This window comes from Mauremys mutica, chromosome 2 (genome assembly GCF_020497125.1).
Source record: "Mauremys mutica isolate MM-2020 ecotype Southern chromosome 2, ASM2049712v1, whole genome shotgun sequence".
Taxonomy (NCBI): Eukaryota; Metazoa; Chordata; order Testudines; family Geoemydidae; genus Mauremys; species Mauremys mutica.
Window position 1 is genome coordinate 161,534,462 of NC_059073.1, and position 27,848 is coordinate 161,562,309.

General features: G+C 41.1%; 1 protein-coding gene across 1 annotated transcript in view; it reads left to right on the forward strand.

Annotated features, from left to right (window-relative positions):
* The window catches only part of CTNND2 (catenin delta 2), a 1,196,137-nt gene that overhangs the window by 210,502 nt on the left and 957,787 nt on the right, over positions 1-27,848 (forward strand). Inside the window, exon 2 of the mRNA XM_045005428.1 lies at positions 12,884-13,017. Coding sequence (XP_044861363.1) covers positions 12,884-13,017 — 134 coding nt within the window. The remainder of the gene's footprint in view (positions 1-12,883; positions 13,018-27,848) is intronic.

A 27,848-nucleotide genomic window follows, 5' to 3' on the forward strand; every position in this document is an offset into this window, starting at 1 on the left:
ACAGACACAGGTATCTCCTTGCTTAAAGGGAGCGTTGTCAACCCTAAAAACTTGTCTACACCACCACTTATGTCAGTATAACTTACGACACTCAGGAGTGTGAACCCCACCCCCGCCCTCCTGAGTGACATAAGTTAAACCAACAGAAGTGCCAGAGAGCTCTCTCCTGTCAGCACAGAGCGGCCACTCAAATGATCTTATAGCGCCACAGCTGCGTCAATACAGCTATGCTGCTGTAATCTTACTAGTGTAGACAAGCCCCAGGTTTTAAAAGGGTCACAAGTGAGGCTTCCCAAAACAACTGGCTTAAAAAACATGAAATTTTTGAAAAAAGGTCTTTTTATTTGCCTCTGCTTATTTGAACCTTTAGAGTTCACATTTTCCAGGTCATCTCTGGAGCCATGAGGAGGTAAAAATAGTTTTTGCTTAAGTGAAAAGTGAGTCTTGCTTAATCACATATCTCTAGGAGCTGGAGCTTTAAGACCCCCCCCAAATGTTTTCAGACTTGTGATAAAATAGAGAGTTGGCAATAGTGTAAAGATGACTTGCAAAGTCCAAATGAAAACCATGTTCAGCCCAGAAATATGTGCTAAATATCCCCAATAACCAAGCTATGGAAGTCTTTCAGTACATAAATTTAATTTTAAACGATCATTGCAATAAGCCATAAATCCAGTGTCTCTGTTTAGTCCATGATTTTTGGTGTCTAGCAGAATAATTAATTTAAGATCCCAGGCTTTTCTTTTGAAAGTGTTGTGATAGCTATCCATCCTCATCCTCAAAGGAAACCTGCAGAATATTTTCAAAAGATGAGCCTGGGAGCTTATATTAATAGCTCTGTAACCCACTAATCTCCTCTTCCTGTCCTATGACTGCTGAGGTATTAACAGGTTAGTCTACCTTGAATGGTTCCTTACAATATGTGCTAATTACTTATGCTAAACAACCTTGTAGCAGGGTGGACCCTGCTCCTGCTGTGAGGGGTTTAAAAGTGGCCTGGCAGGGCTTGAGAGCGGTGGCTCTAAAAGCTGGGCTGATTAGGGAAGTGGCTGCAGCTGGGGCCATGCCCCAAACTGAACAGGGCCTTATAAGAAGGCCAGGGAAGCCAGAAGCCCAGACAGTCTTCCTCTGCCTAAAGAGGAAGAAGGGCCTGGCTGCAGGGGCTATAGGCAAGGTACCTAGGGTGAAGCAGGGCTGGGGAAAGGCTGAGGAGCTGGGGAGCTCCAGCCTAGAAAGCCCCAGGCTGCAGCCTAGCACAGGGCCAAAAGGTACTGGGGGTTGCAGAGGGCAGCCCAGGGGTAGGCCAAAGCAGCAGGTCCAAACCCCTTTGCCTGTGATGAGTAGGCTGATACTGCAGTCTGCCCCAGAGTGTGGGGCTAGACAATGACTGGCAGTAGCCAATACTGAGGCAAGGTGGGGATAGAGGGTGGGGGTTCCCTGAGGAGGGGAGACCCTAAGAGAAAGGGGTTACTGCCAGGGGGCAGCACCCCCATGTGAAAGGGCACCGGGTCCAAGGAGGGACATGGGGGCCAGAGGGCAGGCGGATTACCAGCCTGCAGAGGGCGCTCCAGCGCTGGAAAAGAGCTAATTCCCGGAGTTACCAGCAGGAGGCGCCACAGGGGTGAGTCCTGCATGTCTACAAACCTGTTCCACCTTGCATTTTGCTATGATGCTGAGAGTTCATTTCCCATGTCTACACACAAAGTTATATCGACCTTAACTTACATTGGCATAGTATCCCAGTTAAAAAAAAACTGTCTCATTATATTTTAATGACAATTTGTGTAATCTTAACTAGATTTTGACACATCTCAGTGATATGAACAAGGTGAGAGTTTGAGTTCACACTTTCAATGCTGTTATTGTTTAGTTTGGAGACACTTTTACAAGTTTAAATAGGTTACATTGTGTCCTGTACATTTAAACACAGCTCCCGTGCATGAAACAGACTGCCTATAATTAACAGAAGCTGCTGCTACCCTGAACGTACTGAAAAAAGATTTACACAGTCATGAAAAAAGCTATATGTTTAAAAACAGCAAGGTATGCTGACTGATTAGCTGTAATGACCTCCTTCCACCCAGAGGAAGTGTGTACATATAGATATGTACACATACATTATGTACTATGAATATTTACTATACAATTAGTTATCTATATTTATTCCTTTGATGCTATAAATTTACATTTATTGGTACTTATTATTCACCTAAAATATATGTACAGAAATCATCAAGAAAGCCAAAACTATTACTATGATTCCACATCTTTAATCTTAAAGAATGAATTACCAGTAAGAACTGTTAGCTATTCAAAATGCTGTTCACATAGTGGTGACTGGCGAGTCAAGTTATTGCCTATGACATATGCATTCACAGTTGAAGCTAAAGATGCTCTCAGTAGAAATAGCATTTCAGTGAAATGCTACAAAGAACTGAATGAATTCAGTTGCTTTACCTCAATTTAAAGGGACATTGTCAGCTTAAAAATCATGGGATCAATTCTTCACTGCCTAGCATCTTGCGCAGTCATTTACACCTGTACAAAATGGATGCAAAACACTAACAAATTGGAATTCTCCATACATTTCCACTGACAAGTGTGTTATCACCACTTTGCACTCATATGAATAGCACAGACAAGGGTACAAGGCAGTGGAGAATCAGGGCTCACATTGAAAAGCACACTTCTACATTTATGTTAATATCCCCTGAGATTATTGAAATAATTTGATCTTTACATAGCATATCTGTCTGGCTAAAGCATTTATTTATAAAGCACCTGTCACCGCAGTACTGAATCATGATGGTGCAGAGAGTTTAAAAAATATGAGTACCAGGCCTGGGAAGTGCTCCTGTTCTCTGTTCTGCCCCTGAATTTGAGCACAATTTAGCCCCCTCTTACTTTAGATTAAATGGTCTGTTAGTTTTGAGTGTACCATAGTGTTTTCTTCTGCTGTGGCTGGTTAGAGAAATGTTGAAAAGATGTCATTTTTTCATTATTAATAGATTTTTTATTTTTGCATTTCTCAGCTTGGAAAATCTAAATGTAAGGCAGCCTAATTTTTGCTAATGGTCCGTTTCATGTAAAGGTTCTCTCTGTTGTGATTCTGTTCCAAACACTGCATTAAATATTTTTGTTGAAGAACAACTCAACTGCAATTTACATAACATGTATCTGGCAACATTCCTTTGGTTTTGGTCTTTATAAAAGATTTCACATGATCTACCTTTCGTATCAAACTTTCATTGACAGTATCCCTTTCATTAAAGAGAGGTTGCGGAGGGGAGGCACCATGAACATCTGAACTTGTGCTATAACAGACCTAATGACATTGAAAAGAAGTACCACCTACTCAGTCAGGCTTTGGGCTGCCATTGATTCATTTCCCCCTCATTCAGGTTGGATCTGCTCCCAACCTTTTAGCCTGGTTTGGATATTGCAGTGACTTGACCCTCCATCCAAGTCAGAGGAAAAAAGGTCTGCCCTGGCCAGGGTTTCCCAATCTAAAACAAACACATGAGTTTTCCTTCCCAATCTTAACCTGGGCGCAGCCCTTCCTTCCTGAGGGTCTATCTTCTCTTTGATCTTTCGATGCTCTTCAGCCTACCCTCTTGGCTTAGCTCTCAATCTTGCCCCTCCTGTGAGTGTCTCCCTTTTGTCTGGCCAGGGACTTTTCTGTCTTATCTCCCTTCAACCCAGAAGGCCTTGTCTAGCCACGTGACCTGCCTGTCATGTGACTGTGCTTATTTTTTTCACATAGAGAGAGGTGTTACAGGTGGGCCTGGACCCATCTCCTTTTAAAGGGACAGTCACAACTGTAGAACTCACTCTGTGCTGTTGGGAAATATTTTCCTGTTTTATCATCCATGTCTAACTTGAAAAGGATCTTTTTTTTCTATCTTGAGTTCTGTGTTACAATCTGCAGTGCTTGGCTTATGTAATTGAATTTGCTTTTATTTAAGCTAGATTTTATTTTATCCACCCATCAAACCATCTGTCGGGAATTGTACAGCCTCCAATTTCTTCATGTAGTGTTATAAAGCTCAGTTCACATTTGCTTTAAAAAAAAGAAAAAAAACAACCAAAATTGTCAGCAGTGATTTGAGTACAACAGATTCTCTTTAACCTAAGATGTTTTACAGAGTTTTCTCAGAAAGCTTAGATAATGACAACTGAACAAAGGATACAAGGAATCCCTACTGTTTCAAAATAAAAAATGCATTTTCTTTACATTCCCTAAACTTTTTCCATTTTAATATCAAATTTAGCTTGGATTTTTGCCTGTAAAAGAACTGAACAAAATGCATGTCTTGGAGCTAAATTTTAGAAGGCCTAAATTGAGCCTCTAATATTTGGAATAAAACTTTTAGTTGATATTAATTGTGGGCATAAATGAATTGTTTGTATGTCTAGCTACCTGATATGTTCCCAATTGCCTAGGTATTAATTTTCTGATCACTGGTCCTGCCAAAATTTCAAATTGCTTGTCACACAGAGTCCTGATTGGGGCGGGGTGGGTTCATCTCATTTTCAAGTAAATCAGAATGGAATATTTTTAACTTAGACCATCACCAAGTGAAATATCATTCCTGTGTAGTCTGCTTTTTCTGCTATGGGCACCTTTGTCAGTGGGGTATGCTTATTTTATATGTCTGATACTGACTTGCTCTGAGTTTTGCTCCATGTTTAGTTTTGTTCTCACTTGTATTTAAATTAATATGCTAATATCATCACCAGTCTGAGTTTGAGCAAGAACCTGAAACTGACTGCATTCTAACATCTAAGACTGAGATCCCATCAATAATATAGTTTCTTAGGGTTGCCCACCCTCCCAGATTGGCCGGGAGTCTACCAGAATTGACCTCAATCTCCCGGTGACTAATAAAAGCAATCTGGGAGATTTTAATAGGCCAAAAGTCTGATCAGTGGTGCAGCAGGGTTAAGGCAGGCTCCCTGCCTGTCCTGGCTCTGTGTGGCTCCTGGAAGTGGCCAACATGTCTGGCTCATAGGCACAGAGGTGGGCAGGGGGCTCTGTGTGCTGTCTCTGCCCTGAGTGCCAGCTCTGCAGCTCCCATTGGCTGGGAACTGTGAGGGAGGTGCCTGTGGACGCGGGCAGTGCACACTGCACAAAGCTGCCTGGCTGTACATCTGCCTCAGGGCCAGACATGCTGGCCACTTCCAGGAGACAGGGCAGGCAGGGAGCCTGCCTTAGCCACGCTGTGCCACTGACCGGTAGCTGCCTGAGGTAAGTGATGCGTGGCTGGAGCCCATACCCCGAACCTCCTGCTCCAGGTCGGAACCCCCTCTCACACCCTAACTCCTTCCCAGAGCTGGCATCCCGAACCCCCTCCCACACCCCAACCCTTTGCCCCCTCCTGGAGACCGCTCCCCAACCCTGTACCCCAGTCTTGAGCCCCCTCCCGCACTCCAAGCCTTGGCTCTAGCCCGGAGCTCCCTCCTGCACCCCAAACCCTTCATCTCCAGCCCTACCCCAGAGCCCACCCCCCCAACCAGAGCCCTCACCCCCTCCAGCACCCCAATCCCCTACCCGAGCCCCCTCCTGCATCCTGAACCTCTCATTTCTGGCCTGACTCTGGAGACTGCTCCCCTAGCTGGAGCCCTCACCCACTCCTGCACCCCCTATCCCAGCCCAGTGAAAGTGAGTGAGGGTGTGGGAGAGTGAACGACAGAGGGAGGGGAGCTGGAGTGAGTGGGGATGGGGCCTCAGATGGGCAGGGCAGCAGAAGGGCCTTGGGCAGTGGCAGGGCAAGGGTGTTCGGATTTGTGCAATTAGAAAGTTGGCAACCCTAACGACAGGATGCAGTACCAACTGCTGCTAACAGGAAGTGATTGCAGTACATAGACGTCAAACAGTAGATGAAGCAGGCAAATAATCAATACAGGCTTCCGTGGGCCTCATTCAAATTAGTTCCACGGAGTATTGGGTCCTTACATGTACTCTCTGCAGTCACAGTTCCTCTCTGCTGCATCTGCTCTTCGTTCTCCAGGCCCAGCAACAGGTAGGAGAGTTTGGTATCCTGGAGTGAGTGGGGAATGATTAGTATTCTTATTTTAGAAATGGGTGGTGGGAGGGAAGCTGGGACATAGAGGTGAAGGGACAAGCCGCTGAAAGCAGAACTGTGAAGCTCTTGGCTTCTAGGCTGTTGGTTATTCCACTAGACTTTGCTTCCTCCATGGGACTTTTGTGGAAATACTGATACATATAGTTTCCCTCCATCTTCGGGCAGATACCCTAAAACAGTAGGGAGGTGTGAACTAATGTACCCCCTACTTTCTCTTTTAATTCTTTTTTTTTCCTGTTACATGTCATGTTCACAAACGTAGCATGTCTCTTAATACAAATAAGCAACTGTGATTCGCCACAGAATTTATAGTTGGGAGAAAGTCACTATTACTTTTGGAGTACTTTGCATTGGAAAACTGGTCTGATTTAAGATCAGTGGGTGAGCTGATTATCTTATCGTGACCAGATTTTAATGGCTTTTAATGTTCACTAAACAGGCTAAGTGTAGCCTTCTCCTTAGTACATAGATGTTTTTAAAGTCCATCTTATAATTTGCATATTGAATAAGATATAGAGCTTAAGGCCCTAAGCCCACCAAGACTTATGCATATGCTTAGATGTATACACAATGAGTAGTCCAATTGGAATCACAAGCATAAGATTTACATGATGAAGGCCTTGGTCTATAAAACTTTTAAAATTGTGACTGTATCTTCCTGTAATGTTATAAAAAAGTTAAATTGTATAATCTTATTTCAAATTATCCTCATTTTTAGACACAAAATAAAATAAGTAAATCAGATTTTTGTCATCTAATTTCATTTTTATCATGCTTGGCAAATTTAGAATAGTGAAATTAGAAATATGATTATCTTTTAATCTGAAGCTGAATATAGCTTTTAGAGGGGCAAAATTAACCTTCCTTAATTTTCACAGAGTGCTCCTCATAAGAAAAAATTGCAAACACACTGGTTCAGTGTTGTTTACAATATCACCACAGTGTTCAAATGCTCTTTTCAACACCAGCTGAAATCCTGGGTCCATTGAAGTCACTGGAAGTTTTGCCATTGATTTCAGTGGGGTCAGGTTTTCACCCCATCTCTTTCTGTCTAACACAAAATGTCTTTGAAGCCCTCGCATGCAACTCCTAAATATATTTCCGGTCTTTCACAAGTAAAAACTTCAGTTAAGTCTAAACAAGAATCAGAGACATGATTCTCAAAGTAAATGGATGCCTACAAATGAAAAGCAAAAAAATGGCTTGTAATAGCTAATGACCATCTCTCACTGTACTTTATCATTCACATTCTTCATATTTTACTAGCTTTTAAAGAATAAGTTGGGCAAGTAGGTTAATTACTGAGACTTTCAATATCTGTCTCTTGTTGAAAAGAATTATTGGAAACATTTGAAATCTTTGCAGAAAGAGCTCTGCAATAATGGAGAGAGATACCGGAAAGTCTCAAATGTGCATTTTACTCTGTTGTACTTCTAGCCTCTTTTCTTAGCATAGAGCTGCCTATGATGTTTTAGCTTTGTGTTTGAGAAACTAGCATTGCCGTTCTGTATCCTGTCAGTGGGGGATATAAATGTCATGCATGTTGCCCTGGGATAAAGACAGCAGTGCACTTTTAAGTGGGTTGGTGTGTGAGGGAGTGATATAATTTATATTGATTTGTGTGGCTGTTTACTAACAGCAAATATTAGCAGTGCGTAGTAATACAGCATGTTAAATGCATAGTACCAGATAATACCTGCCCCAAACAGTTTGCAATCTAAATAAAGAAAAGATGTGTTCATAGAATCTCAGGGTTGGAAGGGACCTCAGGAGGTCATCTAGTCCAACCCCCTGCTCATGCTGGGTAATAACAGGGGAGGACTCCATGTTGTGAAAACTAAACTGGACTATTAAAATATGTATTTACAGAGATACTGCAACTGCAGCAAGCATTCCAGCTATGTCCATACAAATTGGCTTCCTGGTGCCTTCTCCAAACACTTCCATCCTGCAATTTGTGTTTCTCCTTCCAGGTTTCATGCAGGTTGCTACAAAATGGATATAGCACACAAGCATAGTGATCATAGTGGGAACTGTTATGTTACTTGCACTTTTTAAAATTTTTTTTAAACACATATTTTAAAAAATGTATTATTGGAGACTGGGTGAGAGAGACGCAAACGAGGAAGAGTTAATAGAACAGGACCAACGCCAAATAAATCAACAACTAAATAGCAGCAAGGGAAAGGAAAAGACAAAAGAAGGAGAAGAGGGGAGAGAAAGGGGAGTAGTAGGGAATCTTGTGCTCCAAAATCTTGAAATTACACCCAAAACCGCATCTCTCAGGTTGGAATAGAATTCCACAATGTGAGCCACTAGCCCACCTAAATTGAACAACTGCAACATCAGAACAAAAAATGACCTTGCTTCCTATCAAGAAGTGACTAATAATTTAGTTTAAAATAATTAGTCACGATTACAAGATGGGTCCTGGTGTATGTGTGTGCAAACATGTAATATATGGTTTTGTAGACAGTATAATATTTTTAAATAAATTCCTGCTAATTACATTGTTGAGTTGCTGAAGTTACTTTATAAAACATGTATCGTATATACTCATTCATTAGCCCATTCATTTATAAGCCGACCCCCCAAAATGGATAGGTGAAAATAGCAAAAACTGTATGACCCTTTCATAAGCTGACCCTATATTTCGGGGGTTGGAAAACTTTGGCTCCCGGCCTGTCAGGGTAAGTTGCTGGCGGGTTGGGATGTTTTGTTTACGTGGAGCATCTGCAGGCATGGAGCCCCTCAACTCCCTGTGCCCATGGTTCGCTGTTCCCAGCCAATGGGAGCTGCAGGAAGTGGTGCCACTTCCCGCAGCTCCCATTGGCTGGGAACTGCGAACCGCGGCCACAGGGAGCTGAGGGGCTCCATGCCTGCAGACGCTCCAGGTAAACAAAACAACAATGTATTAGATCAGGGATCGGCAACCTTTGGCATGTGGCCTGCCAGGGTAAGCACCCTGGTGGGCTGAGCCAGTTTGTTTACCTGCCGCGTCTGCAGGTTCTGCCGATCACGGCTCCCACTGGCTGTGGTTTGCCGCTCCAGGCCAATGGGGGCGGCGGGAAGCAGCGTGGGCTGAGGGATGTGCTGGACACCGCTTCCCGCCACCCCCATTGGCCTGGAGCGGCAAACCGTGGCCAGTGGGAGCTGCAATCTGCCAAACCTGTGGACATGGCAGGTAAACAAACCAGCCTGGCCTGCCAGGGTGCTTACCCTGGCGGGCTGCGTGTCAAAGGTTGCCGATCCCTGTATTAGATATTCAATTGAATGATTCCATAGAGTTTAAAATCATCAAATTTTGGTGTAGACCCATTTATAAGCCGACCACCACTCTTTGTTGCGTCACTTTTTTACCAAAAATATTCGGCTTATCAACGAGTATATATGGTAACTTGTTGCAGTAAAAACCTATATTTGTTGCACTGAATGAGAAAAATTAAAAAGGCCCTTTTAAATCTATATAGAAGATGTGATGCAGATTTTATACAATATGCTTATGACAGGCAGGGACAGAGGTATGGTATCTGAATTTCCATCTAACTTGGAATTCTTCTTGTGATGAGTGACCTTGTGCGGCCTATCCTTAGGCTCGGAAGGAGTAGGTTTCTAAGTAAGTTTCTAGTAAGCATCAGTTTCACTTGTACACACAAACTGCCAATATTTTCATCAGTGGTAATCAAAATTTAAAGATAGGCAAAAAAAGAAATGCTGCTTGAGAGTTTATTAGAGTTTGATTTAAGAATACTAACTTTGTATATTTTGACGTGATGTTGACAATTTGTTTTAATGGTTATAAAGCTTTAATTTTTTGACTCTCAATAGCTACTGTCATTAAGTAATTATTATTTGACCTCTCCCATAATTTCACACAACTCTCAACATTTAAGATAATATAAAACCCCTTAAAAGTAAACATCAATATTATTTATCAAAATTACTTTAAAAATAAAATTCTGCCACGCCTATCTATTCATAAGTAACCCTGCTTCTTCATCTTGACAATGGTATTATGCTGAGAAAGTCAATTACTACTTGGCCATGTTGTGCCTTCATTCAAAAGATATAGATTGAGGAGACTAATGGTGCACGAGACCTACACATTGCCATCCTCAGTAATTTCCATAGAACAGGGGTCGGCAACCTTTCAGAAGTGGTGTGCCGAGTCTTCATTTATTCACTCTGATTTATGGTTTCGTGTGCCAGTAATACATTTTAACGTTTTTAGAAGGTCTCTTTCTATAACCCTATAATATATACCTAAACTATTGTTGTATTGTTTTTAAAATGTTTAAGAAACTTCATTTAAAATTAAATTAAAATGCAGAGCTCCCTGAACCAGTGGCTAGGACCCTGGCAGTGTGAGTGCCACTGAAAATCAGCTCGCGTGCCATAGGTTGCCTACCCCTGCCATAGGACATACAATTAAAAAAAGGATTGATATGAATAAGATCAGCTGTAGTTGCATTAGGTGTGAAAAAATGTATAAGCAGTATAAACCAATTAGAGCAGGGGTGCACAAACTTTTTGGCCTGAGGGCCACATTGGGTTTCGTAAATTGTATGGAGGGCTGGTTAGGGGAGCGGGTCGTTGCCCGGCTCCCACCTCCTATCTGCCCCCGTCTCCGGGATTCCTGCACCATCCAACCCCCCTTGTTCCCTGACAGTCCCTCTGGGACCTCTGCCCCATGAACACACTCCACTCCCTGTCCCCTGCTTGCCCCCCGACCCGTGCCGCCTCATCCAACCCCTCCTCTCATTCCTGATGGCCCCCCCAGAACCCCTGCCCATCCAACAACCCCTTCTCCCTGTCCCCTGACTGCCCCCAGAACCCCTGCCCCCTGGCCCTCCATCCAACCCCCCCTCCTTCCTGACTGCCCCCCGGGAACCCCTGCCCCCATTCAACCCCCTGATCCTACCCCGACTGCCTCGACCCCTATCCGCACCCCTACCCACTGACCACCACCCTGAACTCCCCTGCCCTCCCCTCTATTCACCCTACCCCCACGCTCCCTGCCTCCTTACCGCGCTGCCTGGAGCACCAGTGGCTGGCCACGCGGCCGGCTGGAGCCGGGCCACACTGCCACTGCCGCCGCCGCCACCATGCAGCACAGAGCACAGGCTCAGGCTGGGCTCTGCAGCTGCGCAGCCCCAGGAGCTCACAGCCCTGCTGCCCAGAGCATTGTGACGGTGGCAGAGCGAGCTGAGGCTGCCAGGGAGGGGGGAGAACAGGGGAGGGGCTGGGGGCTAGCCTCTCGGGCCAAGAGCTCGGGGGCCAGGCAGGATGGTCCCGTGGGCCACAGTTTGCCCACCCCTGAATTAGAGCATAAGCCAATCCCTAATTGCCAGGGATTAGGAAGAAACATCTGACACATTTTTTCAATATTTTTAGGTGGCCTCTTTATATTTTTACCTGGAGGTATGTTCCCCTCTTCCTTCTGCTAGTGTGGCTTGAACTTCAGGAAGGTTTTGGAAAGGTGTGTCCAACCAGGCCAAACAGGCACCCTCATGTGGTCTCCATGCATCTGAAGAAGTGGGCTTTTTACCCAAGAAAGCTATGCCCAAATAAATCTGTTAGTTTTTAAGGTGCCACCGGACTCCTAGTTGTTTTTGTTCTCATGTGGCAGTGAGTATTCAGAGCCAACGTTATAAAACATCACTTCAGGGCTTTACTTTGGCTAGCTGTGTGTGTAGGCACATTCACTCTGTGCCTAGACAATTTTGGTCATTTTAATCCCAAACTTCCTCAATCACTGCTATTGAAGTATATTGCACTTAGTTGGTGCTAGGTAGCGCTGATGTGCATTTACTCTTTATTCTGGACTCAAGCTCCCCAGACCTTTTGGTCTCATATAAGAGGACTCATCTAATAAAAGCTGATTTAAGTGGTGTGTGAGGTTTTACTCACCACTTAAGTCAACTTTACAAGAACTGTAATCTAAAGGTTTCCTTTATAAAAATGTGGAAGCTAATTTCTAGGGGAGTGACACAGGTAAAACTAAGGTAGCAGGAGCACTTCTTCCAGAGCCCCAGGGACTTTTACAGAAACTGCACCATTTATATGATATACCTGGGGACTATACACTTCATGTCCCTTCCTACTATGGCTCAGCCTCCAAAATCATGACTTCCCTCTTGCATCTTATCCCTAGCTTTATAGAACCAAAAAATAGAAAGAGACTTCACTTCTAACCATTGGCTTTCTCACTTCTCTCACTCAGAAAAAGAGAGGAGGGGGGAGGGGGCAGAATAACTTTTATTACTGTTTTACAATAATATTGCTGATAAAACTTCATCAAAAACACTGCTTAGATTTATTGAAGTTAGACAAAATACTAGACTACTAATAGGTGCATAGTAAATATGCATCTAATTCAAGAAGTCGTAAAATTCTGTATTTTTCTCATCTGTTGGTCCTCTGCTTGCATGGAATTTCATGATTAATCACTCCCATGATATTGTAATTTTGTACTGGATGTAGCCCCTAGAATACTATACAAATGCCACAACTGTACATAGATTGAATTAGCTCCAATTGCAATGTTGTGAATGATATGGAGGCAAACTGGATGATAAGAATTCAAGGCTGCTTTTTAAGATAAACTTTAAATAATCTTTGTGTTTTAAAGAATAGTAAATGAAGGACTTTCACATTATCTAACAGAAGCAAATTGGCTCTGCTGAACACAAAATATTTTTTTTTTCTGAAATTAGGGTGGTTACTGTTGTATGTATTTGATTCCTGACACACATGCGGCTTGTAATATAAAAAAAATTTTTTTTTTTTAATCACAGGAGCTATGCCTGTGCCAGACCAGCCGTCATCTTCTGACAAGACAAGTTCCCTTAGCCCTGTGCTGAATACATCCAATGGGGACGGTTCTGAAACAGAGACAACCTCTGCTATTCTAGCTTCAGTTAAGGAACAGGTACACAAGTATAGCGGCTTTTGATTACATATTATGTCACACATGCTTATGAGGCTTATTATTGATGCCATGAAGGACCAGAAATATTTCTTGTTTTAAAAATACCTCAATTTAGTTTCCTAACAGTATTTTGTGGTCATTGGTTTGAGGAGACGTTGGTTTTCTTTGTCATTCTGCCCGGTATATTGTATGGTGATCTTAAATGTGACTGCTACAAGTACAACATCCTTTCCTTTCCTTTTATTACATGTGGAGGTTTCTTCATTACAGAGTGTAAGCGCTAGGGACATATGAATCACTGTGAAGAAAGTAACTTTCATTCCAAAGCTTTTCATAAAAATTGAAGGGAACCCTATCTTGTTTGTTTGAAAATATTCAGTTAGTTGTTTACATTCACTTGTTTCCAACATGACATGAAAATGGTTGAGACCAGAAGCAGAATTTCCAAAATATATCAAGAGGTTTTTCTTTTGGTATTGTCCACTTGGTTAAAACAAAAAAGGAAGTACTAGAAATCTTGGACAAACAGATCTCATGAAATTCTACTCTGATTCTGATGAGACATAGGTTCAGATGTGTTTATATAAGCAATTTAGTCTTCTGTATATTTAGAGGTTCCTACGCAGGTAATGAAAACTAAGTATTTTGAATATATATCTTTATTCCATTGTAATTCATTGAGAATTATTCACTATATCTGTATGGCGAAAGGAAGTTTTGTCATAGAAAAACACTTATGTAAAACTGCCAGACCGTTCATATTTTGCTTTTCAACCCCTCTGCCTCCAACATAGGAGATGGCCATAACTGCAGTTCTTGAAGACAGCTGAGTTTAAAAACTGCTTATGTTTTTGATCATTAGTAGCGCCCACTACACCGCCCCCCTCCCCAAAAAACAAAACACTTTAATATCTAATTTTGGTACTTTGGACTCTTGACACATTTTAATGTGACATATGGCTTCATAGAAAAGGGTACTCTGACAGGATATCTGGTTCTAGCATCCTGCAGAGGCAGAGAGAGAGAAAGTGAGACTTGTTTCTGCTGACTCAACAGACTAGCTTTGGCCCAAAAATATATGAAGAGTTTGAGCCGTTCAGTGAGTCAGAGGGAAATAGAGGCAAGAACAGAGTAACAGTGAAAGGAGAAACCCTAGGAACAAAATAAACCCAATCTAGGGAAGAAGTTTAAACTGAAATTTACATTTTGGTTTTTATCTAAGTTAAAGACAGCTTTAGGATGTGGTGGAGTTTGGATTTTAACTCTGTGTGCCAGTTGTGTAATGTTAGGCAACGCATGAGGGTAGGGATAGCTTAGTGGCTTGAGGGTTGGCTTGCTTAAACCCAGGGTTGTGAGTTCAATTTTTGAAGGGGCCATTTAGAGATCTGGGGCAAAAATATCTGTTTGGGGATTGGTCTAGCTTGGAGCACAGGGTTGGACTAGATGACCTCCTGAGGTCCCTTCCAATCCTGATATTCTATGTGCAATAAAAACATAAATTATCCTTTTTAAAATGCAAAAATATTTAGATAACACTGATAGCTTCAAGGATTCTTAAAAGTTATATTGCATATTTAATTGAAATAGTCTGTTGTCCTATATACTTGTATAATACTTTTTTTTACAACTGTTGTACAATTGGTAGTTTATAGAGCTTAAAAATTAAAAATGTTTCCTGGCATGCTACATTAACTTTTAAAGAGATTTATGGTTGCCCTGTGTTTGGTATGTATGAGGGTTTTCATGCAGTATTACAGCATTATCTGGAAATGCTCATTATCTAAGATGATATGTGAAATGAATAACTTATACAACCTAACTTTTTCAGAGTAGATTGTGATTTAGTGTATTGGGCTTAAAAGTTTACCAGAAAGTGAGAGTGGTTCACAGTACATGTGCGCCATGTTACTTAAAAGTGATCTCTGTTTTATTGGGAAGGACTTTGGGTTTTGGAATGGCCCCTATTTGGAAGAAAAACGCACTTTCTCTGGCTTATTTCCTCTCCACACAATACTGTTTGGTTCTCCTAGGCACACATTACAGTACTAAGCTTGAAGTCCTCACAAAACAGGAAAAGCCATATTGACTAACAGCCCAGACAGCTAAAATATGGTCTAATTAAACTGTTGAAACTGAATTTAAACATTCTGGGTGTATTTTGTGTGGTAATGAATTAGCAGGGAGATGGACTAGGTGATGTAATAAGTGTTCTCCATCTCTAATATCCCTGATTTATGAGTTCATTTAACTTGACATTCAAGATAAATGGCTTCCCATCTCCTAGTAGAAAAAAAAACATATGATTTGTCTGTCTAGCCAACACTTCGGGTTAATTTATCCTCTGGCTCTGCTCAGAAGTCTGGCCTTACTTGAAGACTTGGAAGCATGAACATGGCTAATTATGTAGAGGAATAAAAACAAACAAAGAAAAAATGGGACAACCACTTTTAAAATCAGATTGTCCTTGGACAAATTTATTAAAATATATTTTATTTCCTCCAGGTTGGTTATTACATATACAATTATTCCACCTAACTTTTTAAAATTTCTTGGCTCAGCAGCAGAGACTTTTCATTTACTTCTATGCTCACTGCTATGCTCTGTGAAATTGACATCTGAAGCTGTTTCTCTGGGTGACTGAAACAAGCAGAACCACACCACAAGTATAATCAGGGCCCGCTTTAGCAAGTGCGGGCCCGATTCGTGGGGCCAGGGCCGCCTTTAGGCCATTCCCCCGAATCGGGCAGCGCGCCTAAGCGGGCCCCCCGCGCCCAGAAAGAGTGCGGCAAGTCCCGCGGCCCCGCTTCCCTGCTCTCCCGGCCCGAGCGCGGCAACCCCGCGGCCCCGCTACTCTGGCCGGAGCCCCGCAACCCAGCGGCGGCGCTCCCCCGGCCGCGGAAAGTCCCGCGGTCCCGCTCCCCCGGCAGGAGCCCGCAACCCCGCGGTCCCGCTGCCCCTGCCCGGCCGCGGAAAGTCCCGCGGCCTCGCTCCTCCGGCCGGAGCGGGGCAATCCGAAGTGCCGTGGAAGACTGGGAGCGCCACCTGGTGAGTACAAGCCCCACGCTGTATAATAGTATCATCCTGACTGTTGTAGGTGCAAGCTGATTTAGGGGTAAGGACAGACTTGATGAACATAGTATCAGAGGGGTAGCCGTGTTAGTCTGGATCTGTAAAAGCAACAAAGAATCCTGTGGCACCTTATAGACTAACAGACGTTTTGCAGCATGAGCTTTCGTGGGTGAATACCCACTTCTTCAGATGCAAGTGAATACCCACTTCTTGCATCTGAAGAAGTGGGTATTCACCCACGAAAGCTCATGCTGCAAAACGTCTGTTAGTCTATAAGGTGCCACAGGATTCTTTGTTGCTTTTGATGAACATACACAATGATCAAAAAATTGGAGGAAGGATAAATGGAGATTTAAAGATAAAAACACTTACATTTTCTATTTGAATTTCTTATGACAAATGGGTGATTGGGAATTCTACATTTTGACTTTAAAACTGACTTAGATCTGAGGTCCACATGTACAATTCCTCTTGTGCATGATCACACTCTTATCATACCAGCCTACCTGTAGCTGGTAAAATGTACATGAGCGCAGCAAAGAGATAACTGTTTCTGCCTATAGGATCACTGTGAACAAGCGTCCAAAACATAATTTGAAGTAACGTGAACTATAAATAGTATAAACTGATTTTAATAAAACTTAAAAAATATGAGGTTAGTGCATAGGTTTTGCCTTTAAGTAATATTTTTTCATTACTATTATGGCTTCCAATAATCCACATGCTGCCTCAGTTTTACCAATGAGATTATCTGGTCTAATAACAGCAGATTGTTTAATATTCCAACCATAAAAGTTTCATATTTAACTCAGCAATAATGAGCTCAGAATCTATTTCTGCATGCTTTTCATGTTGTGTCTTTATGATGAAGTATAAACACAGAACAAAGGCTTGGATGTTGTTGTTTTTTTTAAAGTAATTTAATCAGTTTTATTACTAGCTATTATATGTAAATTCATGTACTGAGGATTTTTCCAAGGATGTTTTGCCTGAACTGACGTAGTGGGCCACACTCAGGTGTTGGACTGCACCTGGGAACATAAATGAAAATGAATGGCTAAGAGGGGATATAGGGTACAACTTTGGTTCCCTGCTCTCAATTTCCTCAAAGTCTGTATAATTCCCAGCTGTAGAGGGGACAGTTTAGGGCAGGGCCTGGGTGCATAGCCCGTGTTTGTGAATGCTCCCTGACCAGGCTGTTTCATGTCATGCACAAGTTACTCTGTTCCTGATAGGGACAATTTTTGTGGTGGAAATAACATTAATGTGATCACATGCTACTTTTCAGCATGAATTTGTTCCCGTGTCAGCAGTAAATGGCATGGGGACTCATTGACAGTATGAAAGTGGAGATCCATATAATGCTTCATAAGACTGTACAGTAAATATTGTTGTTCCCCCAGTTCTTTTTAATACTGAAACACAGGTGAGGTAACTGGTAGGTGAGGTCCCAACTGGTTGGAAGACTGTACTCAAAGGGTGTTTATGGTTCACTGTCAAACTGGGAGGGTGTATGTGATATGGTACTGCAGGAGTCAGTCCTTGGTCTGCTACTAGCCAATATTTTCATTCAGACTTCGATAATGAAACGAAGAATGTGTTTATAAAGTGTGCAGATGACCCCAAGCTAAAAGGGGTTTCAAGTACTTTGGAGAATAGGATTAAAATTCAAAATGACCTTGAAAAATTGGAGAATTGGTCTGAATTCAACAAGATGAAATTCAGTAAAGACAAATGCAAAGTTCTTCACTTAGGAAGGAAAAATCAAAAGCACAACTACAAAACAGGGAATAATTGCCTATGTGGTGGTAATGCTGAAAAGGATCTGGGGCTTATAGTGGGTCATGAGTTGAGTATGAGTCAACAGTGTGATGCTGGTGTGAAAAAGGCTATATCATTCAGGAGTGAAGTATGTATGAGATGGGAGGTAACTGTCCTACTCTGCTCAGCACTGATGAGGCCTCAACTGGAGAACTGTGTCCAGGTCAAAGAAGTGAGTAAATTAGAGAGAATCCATAGGAGAGCATTAGAATACTTGATCGAAGAGGAAAGATTTTTAAAAAAACAAACCAAAACAAACAAACAAAAAACCTCTGGGAAACAAGCAGGAAGAATTGAAGGTCCTGGCACAGTCAAGGAACTATGATGTGATTGGAATAATAGAGACTTGGTGGGATAGCTCACATGACTGGAGCACTGTCATGGGTGGGTATAAACTGTTCAGGAAGGACAGGCAGGGAAGAAAAGGTGGAGGAGTTGCACTGTATGTAAGAGAGCAGTATGATTGCTAAGAGCTCCACTATGAAACTGGAGAAAAGCCTATTGAGAGTCTTTGGGTTAAGTTTAGAGGCGAGAGCAACAAGGGTGATGTCATGGTGGGCATCTGCTATAGACCACCAGACCAGGAGGATGAGGTAGACAAGGCTTTTTTCGGACAACTAACAGAAGTCTCCATATCACAGGCCCTGGTTCTCATGGGACATGACATCTGCTGGAAGGGCAATACAGCAGTGCACAGACAATCCAGGAAGAGTGTGGGGAACAATTTCCTGGTGCAAGTGCTGGAGGAACCAACTAGGGGCCGTGCTCCTCTTAACCTGTTGCTTACAAACAGGGAAGAATTGGTAGGGGAAGTAGAAGTGGGTGGCAACCTGGGCAGCAGTGACTATGAGATGGTCGAGTTCAGGATCCTGACAAAGGAAGAAAGGAGAGCAGCAGAATATGGACCCTGGACTTCAAAAAAGCAGACTTTGACTCAGGAAACTGATGGGCAGGATCCCCTGGGAGGCTAATATGAGGGGGAAAGGAGTCCAGGAGAGTTGGCTGTATTTTAAAGATGCCTTATTGAAGATGAAGGAACAAACCATCTTGAAGTGCAGAAAGAATAGCAAATATGGCAGGCGACCAGCTTGGCTTAACAGAGAAATCTTCGGTGAGCTTACACACAGAAAGAAAGCTTACAAGAAGTGGAAACTTGGACAGATGACTAGGGAAGAGTATAAAAATATTGCTTGAGCATGCCGGGGTGTAATCAGGAAGGCCAAGGCACAATTGTAGTTGCAGCTAGCAAAGGATGTGAAGGGTAACAAGAATGGTTTCTACAGGTATATTATCAACAAGAAGAAGGTCAGGGAAAGTGTGGGACCTTACTGAATGGGGGAGGCAACCTAGTGACAGATGATGTGGGAAAAGCTGAAGAACTCAATTTTTTTTGCCTTGGTCTTCACAGACAAGGTCAGCTCCCAGACTGCTGCACTGGGCAGCAAAGTATGGAGAGGAAGAGAGCACCCCTCAGTGGTGAAAAACAGGTAAAGGACTATTTAGAAAAGCTGGACATGCACAAGTCCATGGGTCCAGATCTAATGTATCAGAGGGTGCTGAGGGAGTTGGCTGATGTGATTGCAGAGCCATTTGCCACTATCTTTGAAAACTTGTGGTGGTCGGGCGAGATCAGGGGAGGTCCCGGACGATTGGAAAAAGGCAAATATAGCACCCATCTTTAAAAAAGGAAAGAAGGAGAATCTGGGGAACTACAGCCTCACCTAAGTCCCTGGAAAAATCATAGAGTAGGTCCTCAAGGAATCCATTAGGAAGCACTTGGAGGAGAGGAAGGTGATCAAGAACAGTCAACATGGATTCACCAAGGGCAAGTCATGCCTGACCGACCTGATTGCCTTCTATGATGAAGTAACTGGGTCTGTGGATGAGGGGAAAGCAGTGGATGTGTTATTCCTTGACTTTAGCAAAGCTTTTGATTTGGTCTCCCACAGTATTCTTGCCAGCAAGTTAAAAAAAAGTATGGATTGGATGAATGGACTATAAGGTGGATAGAGAGCTGGCTAGATCATTGGGCTCAACGGGTTGTGATCAACAGTTTGCAGTCTAGCTGGCAGCCAGTATCAAGCGGAGTGCCGCAGGGGTCGGTCCTGGGGCCAGTTTTGTTCAACATCTTCATTAATGATCTAGATGATGGGATGGATTGCACCCTCAGCAAGTTCGTGGATGACACTAAGCTTGGGGGAGAGGTAGATACACTGGAGGGTAGGGATAGGGTCCAGAGTGGCCTAGACAAATTGGAGGATTGGGTCAAAAGAACTCTGATGAGGTTCAACAAAGACAAGTGCAGAGTCCTGCACTTAGGAAGGAAGAATCCCATACACTACTACAGGCTGGGAACCGACTGGCTAAGCAGCAGTTCTACTGAAAAGGACCTGGGGATTACAGTGGACAAGAAGCTGGATATGAGCAGATTGAGGGAAGTAATTATTCCCCTCTATTCAGCACTGGTGAGGCTGATACAGAAAGGATGCAGACAAATTGGAGAGAGTCCTGCAGAGGGCAACGAAAATTATTAGGGGGCTGAGGAGAGGCTGAGGGAACTGGGATTATTTAGTCTGCAGAAGAGAAGAGTGAGGGGGGATTTGATAGCAGCCTTCAATTACCTGAAGGGGGGTTTCAAAGAGGATGGAGCTAGGCTGTTCTCAGCAGTGGCAGGTGACAGAACAAGGAGCAATAGTCTCAAGTTGCAGTGGGGGAGATCTAGGTTGGATATTAGGAAAAACTATTTCACCAGGAGGGTGGTGAAGCACTGGAATACGTTACCTAGGGAGGTGGTGGACTCTCCATAGTTAGAGGCCCGGCTTGACAAAGGCTTGGCTGGGATGATTTAAGGCCCGGCTTGACAAAGCCCTGGCTGGGATGTTTTAGTTGGGGTTGGTCCTGCTTTGAGCACGGGGTTGGACTAGATGACCTCCTGAGGTCTCTTCCATCTCTAATCTTCTATCATTCTATTATTCTGTTCTTGAGAAAAGAAGACTGGGTGATCTGATAAGTTTTCAAATATGTTAAGGGCTCTTTTATAAAGAGGAGGGTGATCAGTTGTTCTTCATGTCCACTGAAGGTAGGACAAAAAGTAATGGGCTTTATCTGCAGTACCAGAAAGTTAGGTTAGATATTAGGAGAAACTTTGCAACTATAAGGATAGTTAATAGACTTCCCAGGGTAGCTATAGATTCCCCATCATTGGAGATTTTTAAAAATGAACACCTGTCAGGCACATTGTAGGGCTACTTGTTCCTGCCGCAGTGGAGGGGACTGGACTTGATGACTTCTCGAGGTCCTTTCCAGCTCTACATTAACGTGATGCTACAGTAGAACCTCAGAATTACGAGCACCAGAATTATGAACTGATGGGTGAGCCACACAGCTCATTTGGAACCGGATGTATGCAGTCAAGCAGCAGAGGCATACATTTTAAAAAGCAAATACAGTATAATACTGTGTTAAATGTAAACTACTAAAAAAATAAAGAAAGAAAAAAAATTGACTAGATAAGGAAACTATATCTGTGTTTATTTCATTCAAATTAAGATGGTTAAAAGCAGCATTTTTCTTCTGCATAGTAAAGTTTCAGAGCTGTATTAAGTCCGTGTTCAGTTGTAAGCTTTTGGAAGAACCATAACATTTTGTTCGGAGTTATGAATATTTCAGAGTTACGAACAACCTCCATTCCTGAGGTATTCGTAACTCTGAGGTTCTACCGTATATACTTTCACACAATCTAAGGTGCTTCATCATTGCTTGAGAAAATAGTTAACCTCTTTTAGGCATCCTCAGTTTAATATAGATTATTTTTAAATCTTCATATTAATTGCTTCTGAGTCTGTGTGCTCACATGGCTTTTATCTTGTGCTGAATATTGGTTTGGCATTGTCACTTCTTAATTTCAAGTCACATTTCAATTCTTGAAAAGAAAACAATAAATTGGATATCCAGATTTCTCCAGCTATTTTATAGTAGAGACCATTTATTAATAGCAAACTTGTTTGATGGACCATTTGGAACACATGGTTACTCTATTAGTAGTAGATCCGATTATTCAAAAGTCATAAGAGGTTAAACAATAATAAGTGTTTTGTTTGTTTAATTTGCTTTCTAGGTTCATGTTTTCAAACTTTTCTCAGGAAACATGAGTGCAGCAATACTTTTTTTAAGTGAAAACTGGGCTTGACATGGAATCACAAGACCTGAGCTCATGCTTTAAGAAAAAAAAACCACACCAAATATGAGACTCATGGTGAAATCGCCACATTTGTCATCACTGGATAAAATGGTGGATAAAACCCAGTTTTTGATTGGAGGAGAGTATGAGACTGGAGTGTGTGTGTATGAGAGAGAGAGAGAAGAGTTAGCAGCAAGATGTTTTATAGGAATTGCAAAATAAAGAAACTAAAATGCCAAAGTCAGCCATGACTCCCAAATGTCTGCTTCCCTTAACCACAAATTTCCAAAAATGTGCTAAAGCTATCCCCCAGGCAAACATGAGACATCTGTACTCCATGCTTTCAGGAGTGATCATGCGGTGGATATAAATAAGTAGGAGATGTGGCAAATTTCTGCTCTGGAATTAACACCAGTGTATGCAGCATTGGCACATGTTCTATGCTTTCTAGATGGCTTGAAGGGGGGTTAATGTGTACATGGTGTTAAGGGGTGGGAGTAACAATGGCTACTGAAGAAGTCGTAATACCAGGGGGAGAGGCAATCAGGAGAGAACCTTGGAGAAGCTGACTCCCAGCATGGAAGTCTCCATATATATGTGGCTACCTCACATTTTCAGGTGGCCCAGCCTGACTCTTTTGCAATGCCAGAAGCCACTCCCACTTGAAAAGAGAATGTGGAGGAAAACTTCTGCAAATATTAAGTTGCATAACATTGATGAGGCTTTTCTGGTACACTTTTGCTGTGTGTTTAAATAGAAATTTGTAAATATTTTCCAAATAAAATATATTTTTTGATTAAATTTGTTATTAAAGTAACTTTGGTTGATTGTATTTTCCCTTTACAGAATTACTAAAATATTTTAAAGGAAGCCAGATATTTAGGGGAAGAAAACCATGCATGATGCCTTGGTTAATTTCCTAACCTTAGGATATAATGGCAGGTCACGTGTAGAGTAATAATAAAGCATTATACGAAACAAGTTATAATTAAAATACAGATTAAATAAATCATTTAAAATGTAAACTAGACTGAATGTAAATTAGATCATGTTACTACATAATGAGCACATGGTTATGAAAATGTGACAGTGGATAGGACACTGCACTGGGAGTGAGGAGGCCTGGTTTTTATTCTTGGCTCTTCCACTGACCTGCCATGTGATGTGGGTTGGGCAATTGCCACAGTGTCTCAGTCTCCCCATGTCTGAAGTGGGTAAAATATTTACCCTACTTTGTATAGCATTTTAAGATTTCAGAATCAAAGTGACACATTTATCAATCCACATTGTTATACATTCATGGATGCTAAGGCCAGATGGACCATTACATTACTGTCTGACCTCTTGTATAACACAGGACATAGAATCACACCCATTTATGCTTGTATTGAACACAATAACTTAGATTAGACCAAAGCATATCTTCCAGAAAGACTTCCAGTCTAATTTGAAGACATATAGAATATATAACAACAATCATTGTAGAAGCCTTAGAATAGAAGCCAAGAATTACTATTAAAGTCTTAAGCTTTTTTCTTCAAAACAAATCAAAACACTTGGAAGCGTGTTTCTAAATAGATTAAATTATGATAAATCCATAGTTTGCCTCCTCTCTGACATCACGGCTATTATTTCTTTTAAAAGTTTTCGTGGCTTCCCTTCAGATCCATGCTAATTGTATTTAATCAATAAATACCTTTCCAAGCTGTCTCTTATCACCACTCTGTATAGTATACCATTATCTTCTGTTCCTTCATTACATAACTCCCGTTTCCAATGTACTTTTAAAATATGTCAGCTAGAGAGTCTCCTTCCTCTTTCCTTTGTCTTTTTTCAAACAGTGTATTGATTTTTAGATATTAATACATTGTAACAGGAAGCAGACTCACCCATAGTTTACATTTCACACACCATAAGCACTTTCTAATACATGTAACAAATATAACTCTCACTTGCAGGGTTCACTGAAATATGTGAAGTTTGGAGAACTGAGCTTGTACCTTCATAATATAACTACAAATTAGCAAGATATCTTTGGTGAAAAATGTATGTTTTGTGGGAATAGAGAATTTTTGGAGAAATAATTTCTTACAACAGGGTCCTTTTCTGTGATTCTCAGAGGAGAAAGGAATAAATTAGCACATTTGCTATATGTCTTGCAATACAGAATTCTAGCATTATGGACCAAATTGGGCTGGCCTCATGTAGCTCTTCTCCTGGAGCAACCACAGTCTTTATGAGCTTTGATAAATGTTAGTTTTAAAATTACAAGAGTGGAGAATGAAACAAGTAGTCTCCATAGGGATACCTTCCATACATACCGCTTCTGATACCAAAGAGATGAGCAGCAATGGTTGCAAGTAAGAGGAGGTAGTTACATCACTGGGAAAGGGTAGTGGTGATGTTAAGAAGGGGAACGCTATTGGAATGAATTGAGGTAGAGGCTTGCAGAAATGACTTGTGCTGCATGAAGGTACCAAAAGGCAATACCTCCCTTAAAGCCATATTAGATCTCCAACAAAATGACCATAAGAAGAGGGAAGAATGTACCACGTGCCGCTGCTATATACAGTACTTGGTTTAAAATAAGTATTTAAAAATTATTTAGTCAAAGCCAAGTAAAAGAACTTCAGCTAAAATTAGGTTGAAACTGAATTTTAGCATAGTTCTAATTTAAAATTATATTGTCAAGACCTTGTAAAGAAAGACTAGACATGAATTCGTTTCTGTTAGCAGTGCTGTACTGGCATTTTGAGACATTAAATTTGGTGCCTTCTTTTTGTTGCTCCTTTCTTGTTCCTTGCACCCACACATGTTCAGACTATCACTATGGCCACTCTGTGAAATTACTCATACTCAGATCTTTATAGATTTAGCCAATTCATTTTTACAAAATCAAATTCCTTTAAGCCAATATGGTGTAATATGTTCTAGATCCACATTCTAAGATTGCTCAGGTACCTTGTTCAAACAAAATATCCAGTTAGACTACTGTTTGCAAAATATAATTGACTATCTTAAAAATATTCATATTCAAGCAAGTCATGTGGCTTTCATTGCCACATTCTGTAGTCTTGAAGCTCAGTTTTAATGAGTGAATCCAGTACTGAGATCAGTTAATTTATTAGGTCCATATATTTAATCAAGGGGGTTTTGGAGGTTCATTCTTGTGATTTGGGGTGCATTTTCTGCTGAACCAGTACCTTTGTTGACCTTTTGAGACTTCAAGATGAAAAAATTGTCTTTGGTAGGAGACAATGTTCCTTGACCTGAAGAAGAGCTCTGTGTAGCTCAAAAGCTTGTCTGTCGCCACCAGAAGTTGATCCAATAAAATATATTCTCTCACTCACCTTGTCTCTCTAATGTTCCTTTTATACATTTTCCAAGTCAGAATAACTTCTTGTAGCCATATCATTGCCATTGAGAAATACACACTAGGTGCATTTAAAAAACAAATGGTAAATTGTATAAGAGAGGAATGATGCTCCAAACTGCTACCACTTGCCATCTTCCATCTTAGCACTCCTCTCCAGCCACCCTTCTCCTTAATACTGGAAAGATCTGCTACCCTGGGTACCAGTCTTCATCAACTCTGATTTATTTGCTCCTGTTCTGGATTTAAACTTTGCTGCCTCAATATTTATTTTTCCTTGCTCAGAAAATATATTAAATTCTGTGATATCAATTTGTGTCAGAAATGCCATTCATTTTCCATGGGAGGAAAAAGTAATATTGAAGAAAATAAATCACCTTTACTATGAACACTAAAGCAAACAATTAATTTTATGTTCTCTCAATATCTCTCTGTTCTGGGAATTTAGTCTTCTCCATATCCTAGAAAACCTACTAACTCCCATGATGACGCCTTGTTTTACATATGCAGTGTAAGATACTTCACATTATTTGTCTTTCCCTGTACTTGGTGTGCAGTTTTCATTTCATTCCCTATTTTTGATTACTTGACCATTTTTGCACTGCCTGCAGGTCATTCTGGAAACTTTCCTGTCTTGATGGTGTTGGATTCCCTGCCTGTGTTTTTTTCATTTCTTTGATTACTTTTTATACATGCTTGTGCATCCAACATTGTTCTTCCCTGTTCCTGAGTTATTTACAGCTAAATGCAACACCTATTTTATTTTTTCTATAGATAATTAATTTCTATATATAATTCCAAGAAAAACAAAATCTTAAAATGAAGGTAAGATTGAGCGTGCATACTAACTGGGTAAAATACATTACAAGGATGTTTGTAATTATCCCCAAACCAAGGGTTATACACACAGAAAATGGAGTCAAACTTAAAATTAATCCAAACATACAGTATTTCTGGTTACAGATTAGATTAAATTGGTTTTAAATTACACTTTTTTGTCCCTTTATGGTGAAAAAAAGACATTTCTTCTTGAAATTTCTGGTAGTAGAACATTATTCTTTCGCTTCTGCTGACCAGGAACTTTCAAATATGAAGAATAATGGCAAAAAATGACCATTAATCCTTAAAAGAAAAAAAAAGAGCCTAAGCTCAAGAGTTAAGTGAATTTTCACTAATACAGGAAATTTTTAAGTGTCAGAGTAGAGGTGTCAACCAGGTGTTAAAACTCTTAGTGTCTGCTTTTTACTTCATTTTAGTTTCTAAACTAATTAATGTGTTCACTTGTAAATGTTCAAATAAATCATTCAGTACTCAGAGTTTGTGCTGTAATTTGGGTTAGGATATACTGCATTTCTCATTCATAACAAAGAGGTGGTATCCCTTCTTTTAGTGCAAAACTCAGCTATGGAGTCACAACTGAAATCTCCATAATGTATTTATGGACAGTTTCCATTTCCTCTTTGTATAAATTCCCTCCCATTGTTTTACCTCACTTATAATTCTCTTACTATTATAAAATTAACTGTAATATTAAATCCCTCTTTTTTGCTTTCTTGTTTTTCTTTGAATTAAATACCAAATAACATTTGGTTGCTGTTACTTTGAAAATTTCTCCTCTTTTCATCTAAAATTGTACCATTTGAGTTGTTCAGGCTTAGGTTTAGATTTGTTCCCTTTCTATGGCTTTCTTAGACACTATGCAAGGACATTTTGCTCTGTACCATGTGCAGAAAATTGCTGTTCAGGTGTTATTCCTGTTATGGCTCAACTTACATGTGGAAAATCTCTCCTTGCTACTAATTTGGTACTTTCCAGAAATAATTTTCATTTCCACTAGTCTGCCTCATCCGTATCATTTTGGAGATGGGGTACAGCAAATTCCTGCTTGCAATTTACTTCCCCTGCTTCAAAATGTGAGCCATATTACACAAATTTCATCTCTGTCCTTCCAGTTACTACTTCTGTTTCCCTTCCCCCTCCACTCCACTGCAGACTTCTAAAAGGCCTCTCTTCCCATTTTCCAGGCATATCATCTCTTTAAGATCACTAATAACCTTCTGGATTTAGTCTTCTGTCTTTCAGTTTTCCATTGCCCCAATGTTTATCTAATGAGTCTATAATGGTGTTTACACCAAGATTTTTGGGTAAGGAAAAGCAATATTTAATATGTCAGATTCTATAAGGAATGCAATGTGAATTGCAGGATATATTATCTCTTGATCATGCTTATTTGTCCTCTGGACTATTGCAGGGTACAATTGCCTGGATGATTTGCTATCCACCAATTATTGGTCATATGGGTGATAGTTCAACAATGACTTAGGAAGATCACAACAGAAGCATTTGTCGATTACCTGCATTTTTACAAACCTGATCTGAGTCCATCAA